This window comes from Oncorhynchus kisutch, linkage group LG29, assembly GCF_002021735.2.
Source record: "Oncorhynchus kisutch isolate 150728-3 linkage group LG29, Okis_V2, whole genome shotgun sequence".
NCBI lineage: Eukaryota > Metazoa > Chordata > Actinopteri > Salmoniformes > Salmonidae > Oncorhynchus > Oncorhynchus kisutch.
In genome coordinates, this window is record NC_034202.2 from 14,877,048 (window position 1) to 14,887,829 (window position 10,782).

The 10,782-nt window shown below is 45.1% G+C and overlaps 1 protein-coding gene across 11 annotated transcripts in view; it reads left to right on the forward strand.

Moving 5' to 3' along the window:
- The window catches only part of ehmt1b (euchromatic histone-lysine N-methyltransferase 1b), a 28,251-nt gene extending 17,528 nt beyond the window's left edge, over positions 1-10,723 (forward strand). For 10 of the 11 annotated variants that reach the window (XM_020465344.2, XM_031808686.1, XM_031808687.1 and 7 more), the window contains exons 12-27: positions 22-257; positions 350-559; positions 2,528-2,610; positions 2,736-2,842; positions 3,114-3,236; positions 3,502-3,603; positions 4,442-4,546; positions 4,704-4,858; positions 5,037-5,198; positions 5,392-5,536; positions 6,508-6,585; positions 6,671-6,786; positions 7,021-7,107; positions 7,257-7,335; positions 8,495-8,670; positions 8,887-9,418. In XM_020465344.2, coding sequence (XP_020320933.1) covers positions 22-257; positions 350-559; positions 2,528-2,610; positions 2,736-2,842; positions 3,114-3,236; positions 3,502-3,603; positions 4,442-4,546; positions 4,704-4,858; positions 5,037-5,198; positions 5,392-5,536; positions 6,508-6,585; positions 6,671-6,786; positions 7,021-7,107; positions 7,257-7,335; positions 8,495-8,670; positions 8,887-9,064 — 2,142 coding nt within the window. In that variant the 3' untranslated portion in view covers positions 9,065-9,418. Of the gene's footprint in view, positions 1-21; positions 258-349; positions 560-2,527; positions 2,611-2,735; positions 2,843-3,113; positions 3,237-3,501; positions 3,604-4,441; positions 4,547-4,703; positions 4,859-5,036; positions 5,199-5,391; positions 5,537-6,507; positions 6,586-6,670; positions 6,787-7,020; positions 7,108-7,256; positions 7,336-8,494; positions 8,671-8,886 lie in introns of all 11 variants that reach the window. The other variant, XM_031808680.1, reaches the window with a different exon arrangement.
- Positions 10,724-10,782: the final 59 nt, after the last annotated feature.

The following is a 10,782-nucleotide window of genomic DNA, read 5'->3' on the forward strand; positions in this document are numbered from 1 at the left end:
TGGCTGTGTATTGGGTTGTAGGGTACGTTCATGGAGTGCCAACCGGACATCAACATCTCCCACCGTTTCCACCAGGCCTGTGCCTCAGTACTGAAGGGCCAGACCTTCTGTCCACACTGTGGGGAGGAGGCCAGCAAGGCCAAGGAGGTAACCATCGCCAAGGCCGACACAACCTCCACCGTGCCCGGCACACGTGCTGCACATGACCCTGCCACGCCCAGGACCGCGGAGGGCAGGGCAGACACCACAACTGGAGGGTAGGTTCCATTCCATGACACTGGTATTTTCAACAGTATCACTCTTCTGTTGCAGTAATCAGGCATTTGTCACCCTTCTGTGTGTGTTCCAGTCCATTCTGTCTCTCTGTGGGAGGTGATCTGGGTGGCCAAGCAGACAGCTCTCTCTCCATCCCACCCGAGCAGACACTGGACACCTCCTCCTTCCCTGGGGGCTCCAGAACCGGAGTTCTGCCTCCTGCTGTGGGCATGGGGATCGGCATAGGAGTGGGCGCCCCTAAAGAGACCTTGGAGAGCATCCTGCTGGCACTGGACACAGAAAAGTAAGACATTCTACCAAGACTCAGGGTTTGAGAGGTTAAAGTGCTGCTCTACTATGCAACTGTTTGATTGTCCTGATTAGTATTTCACTTTCTCACTACCACCCCCTCACCAGTCTCCTCTCACACTCTTAACCACCTTAAGTGTTACTAACAAGGTTTTGATCCAACCTTTTCATGCGGGTAGTCGATGCAGGATAAAAAATGGCATGACCCACTTGATGGAAACGGCACATTTGTCAGTGAACTTCCCAAATGTCGACAAAACAAATGACGCTAGACAAGGTGGGAACGTTTTGTCTTAAAAAAAAAAAAATATGCGAGAAATAGTGGGGGAAGACTTCAAGCTGGTTGAGAGAATGCCAAGCGTGTGCAAAGCTGTCATGAAGGCAAAGGGTGGCCACTTTGTAGAATCTCAAATATAACATATATTTTGATTTGTTTAACACTTTTTTTGGTTACTACATGATTCCATATGTGCTATTTCATAGTTTTGATGTCTTCACTATTATTCTACAATGTAGAAAATGTTAAAAAGAAAGAAAAACCCAAAAGTCCAAACTTTTGACTGGTACTGTAAGTATTCAAATCCTTTACTATGAGACTCGAAATTGAGCTCAGATGCATCCTGTTTCCATTGATCATCCTTGAGATGTTTCTACAACTTGATTAGAGTCCACCTGTGGTAAATTAAATTGATTGGACATGATTTGGAAAGGCACACACCTGTCTATATACGGTCCCACAGTTGACAGTGCATATCAGAGCAAAAACCAAGCCGTGAGGTTGAAGGAATTGTCCGTAGAGCTCCGGGATTCTGTCGAGGCACAGATCTGTGGATGGGTACCAAAACATTTCTGCAGCATTGTAGGTCCCCAAGAATACAGTGGCTTCCATCAATCTTAATTGGAAGAAGTTTGGAACCACCAAGACTCTTCCTAGAGCTGGCCGCCCGGGCAAACTGAGCAATCGGCTCTGTCACACTGACAGAGCTCCAGAGTTTCTCTGTGGAGATGGGAGAACCTTCCAGAAGGACAACCATCTCTGCGGCGCTCCACGATTCAGGCCTTTATGGTAGAGTGGCCAGATGGAAGCCACTCCTCAGTAAAATGTGCATGACAGCCTGCTTGCAGTTTGCCAAATGGCACCTACAGGACACAGCATGAGAAACAAGGTTCTCTGGCCTAATGAAAACACAATTCTTTGGCCTGAATGCTAAATGTCACATCTGGAGCAAACCTGGCACCATCCCTATGGTGAAGCAGAGTGGTGGCAGCATCATGCTACGGGGATGTTTTTCAGCGGCAAGGACTGGGAGACTAGTCGGGATCAAGGGATAGATGAATGTAGCAAATAACAGAGAGATCCTTGATGGAAACCTGCTCCACTGCGCTCCTGACCTCAGACTGGGGCGAAGATTCAAATTCCAACAGGACAAAGAGCCCGGACTTGAGCCCAATCTAACATCACTGGAGAGACCTGAAAACAGCTGTGCAGTGACGCTCCACATCCAACCTGACAGAGCTTGAGAGGATCTGCAGAGAAGAATTGTATAAACTCTCAAATACAGGTGTGCCAAGCTTGTAGCTTCATACCCAAGAAGACTCAAGGCTGTAATCACTGCCAAAGGTGCTTCAACAAAGTACACACTCAACAAAATACTTATGTAAAACTGAAATATTACATTTTCATTATGGGGTATTGTGTGTGTGTGTGTGTGTGTGTGTGTGTGTGTGTGTGTGTGTGTGTAGATTGATGAGGAGGGGGAAAAAACAATTTAGTCAATTTTAGGAAAAGGCTGTAAAGTGGAAAAAGTCAAGGTGTCTGAATAGTTTTTGACGGCACAGCTACCTTCCTGTGTGACATGTTCATGCACACGTTAAATTATTTCTGTTTTCAATCAATATTTTCCTGTTGTTATTGTGAAGGTGTATTCCTGTGGACTGACTTCTTCCATGTGTCCTGCATCAGGCCCAAGAAGCTGCGGTTTCACCCCAAGCAGCTGTTTATCTCTGCTAAACAGGGGGAAATACAGAAGGTCTTGCTCATGTTGGGTGAGGGAGATGTCTTTTTTTACTAAGATATTAAACAATGAACGTCATTATCTGGTCAGACAAACGTCGTTATCTGGTCAGGTTTCTGTGAATAACAAATGTCCCTCTGTATCCCTGTCCACCAGTGGATGGGGTAGACCCTAACTTTAAGATGGAGAGCCAGAGCAGACGCACCCCCCTACATGTAGCATCTGAGGCAGGCCACCAGGAGATCTGTCACCTGCTGGTTCAGGTGAGGCATGGCTATGGTTCCCACTGGGAGTGGATGAGGGAAGGGGTAGACGCTGCATTGCACTGACATGCATCGAGACCAAGCTTTCCAGCATGGGTTCCACGGCATCGGTTGACTCGCCAGGTTATTACGTTGCACACGTGTTGACGTCTTCATAGTGTATCGTTTTAATCGGACAGTCATCAGCATCTTATCAAGGATCAATTTCAACAGCATTGAGTGGATCAGAGTAGATTGATCTAGTTTTGGTCTGTCCCTCCCTCCCTACCAGTCTGGTGCTAACCTGGACATCTGCGATGAGGACCAGCGCACGCCCCTGATGGAGGCCTGTGAGAACAACCACCTGGAAGCGGTCTGCTACCTACTGAGGGCAGGAGCCATCGCCAGCCACAAGGTGGGTTCACACACCCTTTCTAACACCACAACGAAACGCAAACCTCATTCTCCCGGGAGACTCCATTGGTCTATATTTCCATGGGGGCAGTGGCTGTCATGGTGCTGTATGTAACTCAAGTGCCATTCTTGTCTTAGGCTTTGGTAATCGTGTTTTGATAGCCTACTAACAGGGCTTGCATGCTATATCGAGGGTTGTGTTGTATTACAGTGGTATGAATCTTATGACGGCAGCAATGTGTGTTGGACTCCCTTCTGTTCTCCAGGATGTGGAGGGATTCACTTGTCTCCACCTAGCTGCTAAGATTGGCCATTATAACATCGTGGAGCATCTACTCTCCACAGGACTCATAGACATCAACTGTCAGGTGAGTTCTGCTTTTTTCAGTCATAAACCAGTGAAACACAAACTTGGTGAGCATAGCTGTAATTCTGCACAATGTTTAGTCCCTCAAGATGATTATAGCTTAGCATGGCTTGTGTTGGTTGTACCACTGAAGTCAATCAGAACCAGGAGTGCTTTCATGTTAATTCAGTTCTTGTTTTGCTCTGGCCCGTGTTTGTGTTGTGCTCTCACTAGTAGCCTTTCCGTAGGGGCCTGACTCTCCTCTCGGTGGGCGTGCTGCTCCCATCCGCTCTACATGGGCTCCTAATGGTTTCCTCTTACATTGCAGCTGCTGTGGAAGGATCCGTTCTTTCTCAGCATGCATTAGTTAGGATTACAACCCCATTGGCTACCCTGCTGACATGAAAGCCAATTTGTTTGTGTAAAGCTACTGAGCCAGTTGTCGTTGACCTCCTATTCTGGCCATCTCTAAAACAGATGTTTCTCTGCTTCAAAAATGTATCTGATCTCAGGGATGTGTGGCAGGGATGCTCCAGCATTTCAAAAGGAGAGGTCCTTTTGTGTGCCACCATCAAGGGCACTCTGAGGCCATATGATTGTGGTACTGCAGAGTTTAAAAACCTGAGTATGGTATTTGATGTCTCTATTTGAAGTGCTTGACCTTGCTGCAGGTATTGATCCATTATGGCAGGAACGATGTCATGGCAGTCTTTGTCCTTGTGGTAATACATCCTCCTCAACCTCTTATAATATCTCTCGGAGAAGGTTAGTGACATCGCTCGTTGTTATATCCAGGACATTGAAGCAATCCCATGCTGTAGGGGCCCGTTTTTAAAGCTGTGATGTGTTACTCTCTCTAGGACGATGGCGGTTGGACGGCTATGATTTGGGCAACAGAGTATAAGCACCTAGAGCAGGTGAAGATGCTGCTCAATAAAGGGGCTGACATCAACATTAGGGACAAGGTCAGTAACTAGGGTTAACTGAGGGTCTTCATGATCTCCCACATCCCAAATAGTTTTTGTTTCGATTACTTTGCTCTATCTTGAGTTATTTAATTTTTTGTCTGACTTTGTCGTCTATGACTTTGTTGTGAATTTGCTAACTGTTGTCTGTTTGTAGGAGGAGAACATCTGTCTCCACTGGGCGGCCTTCTCTGGCAGTGTGGAAATTGCTGAGCTCCTCCTAGAGTCCAAGTGTGACCTCCATGCTGTCAACATCCACGGAGACTCCCCCCTGCACATCGCTGCACGGGAGAACAGGCTCGAATGTGTCACGTGAGTGGAGGTTGAGGGGAAATGACTGTGATTCGGCAATAAGTAATAGAATCTCCATCTACAGCTCTGCTGTGGCTGTCGCCTCCACTATTATAACCGAGGCTTTAGCCACGTCAGGACTATTCCATCTAGTGCAGTTAAGTGATGGTGTTGAAGGCTATGATCTGTGACCCCTCAGGCTCTTTCTGTCTCGCGGGGCGGATGTCAACCTGAAGAACCGAGAGGGGGAGACACCGCCAGACTGCTGCAGCCACAGTTCCAGGGTGTGGCTCACCCTGCAGACTAACAGGAGGGTGAAGGAGGCCAGGAGCAGCACCCAGGGGGAGAAGGTCCTTAACAGGTAGAATTCCTCGATCGCTGTCTCTCAAACATTCATGCATTTCTCTCACACGTTTACCTTTCTGATGCTCTGTCTCTGATCCACGCATGGTACCCTTTTCTACCCTTTCTTCTACTTGTGGCTACCTCTTTTTGACCGATTGTCAAGTATAATACTGGGACCTTTTTGCTGACCAGTACATCTTTCACCACAGAGACATAGCCCGGGGGTATGAGGGAGTTCCAGTCCCCTGTGTCAACTCAGTGGACAGTGAGCCCTGTCCGGATAACTACAAATATGTCCCAGACAACTGTGTCACCTCCCCCATGAACATAGACAAGAACATCACACACTTACAGGTGGGTCATGTGACTGGATAGACCAGGGGTCTCCAGCAACTCGCAGCCCACATATGAGTAGCTCGCCAAACAATTCTGAAAGTACATGCAATTTTCCACGGTTTCCACAGCAAACTGTCATAAACAAATATCAACACCACAAGCTCCCAGCTACTATGTAATCAACGCAACATTGACATTATCCCATCCCTAGTTAGGTTTGGCTTTTTAAGACAATAGTGGCTAACACAATATCTGCCTATTTAATTTCCAACACTATTGCCTGTCTGCCTGTGTGATGCACGTGTTTGTCTATCACTCTGTGTGTTGCAAGTTGATGTGTTAACCGTCTTGTGGGTCGACAGAAATACTTTCCACAAAACCTTCTCAATTAAATGTTAACTGAAAAGTAGGCTTACCTGTCAAATGTATATCATTTGTAAACTTTGCCATGAAATGAGTACAGCACCATCGCTAGATCGGCACATTCCTCACTAGGGCCAAATGCACAGTTAAAGGGGAATTGCACTCAATGTGTTTTCATCTCAAATAAATTATCTTCTGATGTGATTTAAGCATTGACATGAACTCAACATCCAATTTCGTTGTTTCTCTATGAACAATTTTAAGAATGGAAAAACTAAAGCATTAAACCAGAAGAAATACATTATAAATATAAAACAATTTAAGGGAACAAAATCTGATTTTATAGGGCCCCCCTTTGAGTTGTATATGAACCATTTATTTTACCAGGTATATTGACAGAGAACTCTTGTACACTAAGGCCCCTGGGAAGAGTTGCAGAGGAGAAGAGAAGAATGTGCCTGTTTGAAAGCTAGGGAAAAAATCGTAGCGCTCGACATGCTTCATTTTTTAAAAAGTAGCTCTCATTCTAGAAAAGGTTGGAGACTCCTAGAATAGACCATCCTAGAGTTGATCATACTTGATGACCTGAAAGATGAAATGACCATCTTTCTCTCTGCGATCCACAGTACTGTGTGTGTAAAGACGACTGCTCCTCAAGCAGCTGCATGTGTGGCCAGCTTAGCCTGCGCTGTTGGTATGACAAGGTAAGACCCAACACTTCAGTATCACTATTGTTGTCAAAGTGCTGGTCTCCTATGATCGTCATGTCTGTTCCATGACCTTTCTCAGGATGGTCGTCTGCTCCCGGAGTTCTGTCGTGAGGAACCGCCCCTCATCTTCGAGTGTAACCACGCCTGCTCCTGCTGGAGAACCTGCAAGAACCGCGTGGTGCAGAACGGACTGAGGTACCTCCAATTTCCTGTCTCTACATTCAACCATATTTTTACAACCAAGCCAACACTCCTCAACCCTATTGATGATAACATCTAGATCAGAAAAAATGTATTTCAGTCAAACCACAACCACTCATTTGGAAGTTGTAATGCATCTGACATCCCAAAATGCATGTCGGGATAATGTGTTTGCAAGTTGAATGTGCTGTTAGTACATCCATACTGAAGGAGTTTTTGTCTTTTCAGGGTCCGGCTCCAACTGTTCCGGACCAGTCGTATGGGTTGGGGGGTGCGGACACTGCAGGAAATTCCCCAGGGAACCTTTGTGTGCGAGTGAGTCCTAGACATACCCCCTTTCACAATGCGTAGTTATACCGCACCTTCAAGCTCTTAGATGATTTCCCATTCAATGTCATCTGTGCGTGGTGCTGCATTGCTATTTGTGGGGTTGATGGGTCCCTGACCTCACTTCATGTCCACAGGTATGTGGGGGAGATCATCTCTGACGCAGAGGCAGATGTCAGGGAAAATGACTCCTACCTGTTCAATCTAGACAGCAAGGTAGGGATCAGTGCTCATGAATGTCATTAAATCTTGCTGGCTAACTTTAGGACAAATCCAAAATGTAACTAGGTATCTCAACTTGGACCACTGTAATTGCAGTGGGATCTGCTGTGCTTTGCAGGCAGATTTCAATCTGTTACCCAACAAATTAATTGTATTCTTGTCTCTTGAGGCCTTTCCTGGACTTGTTTCTAAAACACTGCTATTCTACGATTATTGTCTTACTTTGTGCTATTCGAATCTAATTTTATTAGTCACACGTGCCGAATACAACAGATGTAGACCTTACAGTGAAATGCTTACTTTACGAGCCCCTAACCAACAGTGCAGTTAAAAAAAACATATGGGTAAGAATAAGAGCTAAAAGTAACAAGTAATTTAAGAGCAGCAGTAAAAAATAACGTATACAGAGTATACACCGGTTAGTTGAGGTAGTATGTTCATGTAGGTAGAGTTAATTAAAAGTGACTAGGCTTAGATGACAACAGAGAGTGGCAGTGGTGTGGAGCGGGGAATGCAAAATGTTTGGGTAGCCATTTGACTAGATGTTCATGAGTCTTATGGCTTGGGGTGTTTAGAAGCCTCTTGGACCTAGATTTGGCCCTCCGGTACCGCTTCCGTGTGGTAGCAGAGAGAACAGTCTATGACTAGGGTGGCTGGAGTCCTTGACACGTTTTAGGGCCTTCCTCTGACACCGCCTGGTATAGAGGTCCTGGATGGCAGAAAGCTTGGCCCCAGTGATGTACTGGGCAGTTCGCACTACCCTCTGTAGTGCCTTGCGGTCGGAGGCCGAGCAGTTGCCATACCAGGCAGTGATGCAACCATGCTCTTGATGTTGCAGCTGTATAACCTTTTGAGGATCTGAGGACCCATACCAAATCTTTTCATTCTCCTGAGGAATGGGTTTTGTCGTGCCCACTTCACGGCTGTCATGGTGTGCTTGACCACGTTAGTTTGTTGGTGATGTGGACCTGCTCCACTGCAGCCCCGTCGATGAGAATGGGGGGCGTGCTTGGTCCTCTTTTTCCTGTAGTCCACAATCATCTCCTTTGTCTTGATCTGTTTGATATCTTTGCCTGTGAACAATTACCACTGCAGATGATGCCAAACCTGCTTTTTTCATTATGATTCATTTATGTGTGGTGTTTGGTCGCAGGAGGGTGACGTGTACTGTATCGACGCCCGTTTCTATGGCAACATCAGCCGGTTCATTAACCACATGTGCGAGCCGAACCTGTTCCCCTGCCGGGTTTTCACGGCACACCAGGACTTGCGCTTCCCCCATATCGCGTTCTTCGCCTGCGAGACCATCAAGGCTGGGGAAGAGCTAGGGTAAGGGTCATATTATATGCTTTATTTGACAAAAGGTGATGTTATTACCAGTCTTTGGAAGTTATTACCCTGTATGTATATTTAAGTTTGTCATTCTATGTTTAAGCCTTTCATCAATTCTTAGACAATGCCTTTGTTCTCCCTAAAATCAAGATTAGGTAGCTTGATTCTAGATTCATCTAACTCGCTCTTTTTGACCCAACCCTCCTCTCTCAGGTTTGACTACGGCGACCATTTCTGGGACATCAAGGGGAAGCACTTTAGCTGTGAGTGCAGCTCTCCCAAGTGCAAGTACTCAGCGGCGGTCATTGCCCTGCGCCAGGCAGACAGCTCGCCCCAGGACCAGCAGCACAGCACCCTCCCTGATACCAGCTCCTCTACCACCCCCTCCTGAGCCCACTCTCCCAGCCCCACAAATAGGACTTCCAGGCCAGCAGAGACGCATCTCCAATCCCCCCCAGGCCATGAGCCGTACATCCCCAGACGCCCCACCTCCACCCCCAGGTGGAACCATCACCACAATGAACCTTCAGGCCCATCACTGAGATCAACAATCAACCCAACAGAAACCCATCTGCTTAATGTCTCATCTAGCTCTTACATCACATCCTTACCAGCACAAACTCTGAACCTCCACTGAAACTGCCCCTCAGTGCAGGACACATTGGACAGGAAACAATTCTGTATGTTTGATGTGTGTCTGAAGTGCTACAAATAAATATGTTGGAGAAAAATGGCCTTGCTATGAGCCTGGCTCTTGTTTTGTTGGTTCCAATTGGAATTCTCAAACCTGCTTTGTGCTCCATCCTGGGCAGTTGCCATCTGGGTAATGGTGTTTCCTAACCAGTGGTCTGAATGAAGTTTGTACTAAGCAACAATGTATATCTATTCATGAGAAACATTTTCAGTGCGAAAGAAATTTGTAGCATGAGCGCCCATACCCCTCAAATCATACCATAGAAATGAGCAATGTTCATGCACAATTTATAACAGTTGACGTATTTACCTCATACCTATATTTTGATTGCGAACGGGACAGAGGACTTAAGTCACAAGTGTAGGTTTTTACTGGACTTCTTCTCTTGAGCATTTCTACAGGAAAATAATGGTCAGTGCTAGATATCAATATCAACGATAAATACTTTTTAATTATCACCTTTATATTTAAATAATAGTTTTAAATCAAATTTTCTATACAGAATAACATCAAGCGAGGTGTATTGTATGCAGAACATCAGATATCAGGTTAAGGAAAGAGGAACTATCGATTTAAAGTCAATGAGGACACTGACCAATCATCTCACTGTTCTGTTCTAGAGGGGGCAGAGTGAAGTTGACAATTGTCCAGGAAAGACTCTTGCAATCTGTTTTGACCACACAAGGAGTGGCAGATTATTTTCTCAGTTATTTGGCATGAATTCTTTTACACTACAATGGCCTCTTTCTATTAACTATTTGTCTGCTGGAAAGAGTGTATATGAAGGATGGTGTGACATTCAATGGCCCAACTAAGGGTGTCATGATTGAGGATTCTGGTGCACAAGTGTTTAGGTGGGAGTTGTCTAAACTGTACAGTTTGCCATACTGTACCTGTAAAAATTAAAGCAGATGGATTTTTTTTGTTAAATCTGCAAGATTTTTAAGCATGTTTGAGGCTGACTCACTCTTTTGAACATTGAGTCAAAAATATTAATTTGCCACTTCTGGCACCATTAAATGGGATTTGAATGTTAATGGGGTGAGACTCAAGCAAATGGTGCTGACAAGGTTTTATTTTCCTTTTATTCCTTTTGAATTACTCACCAAGTGAATACGAGTTGTAAAATAAGATAAAGAAGCAAGGTTTTCTTTCCATTTTTTTTACATTTAAATGTACCTCCAGTTTTCTAACTGTAGTTACTGTAGTTATCCTGTTAATGTTGTTCCATGATTTCATGTTGATGGAAACCTACACATTATTCCCATGTCTTTAAATGTGGTTAGTATGGTTAGTGAATATTGTGCACATTTTCAAATGTATGAAAATAAAAAGGTTATAAAACATGAAAAATGATTTGCTTTCTGTTACATTTCTGGACTGAAACATCTGTCTAATTGGTTGTAAATTTTTCA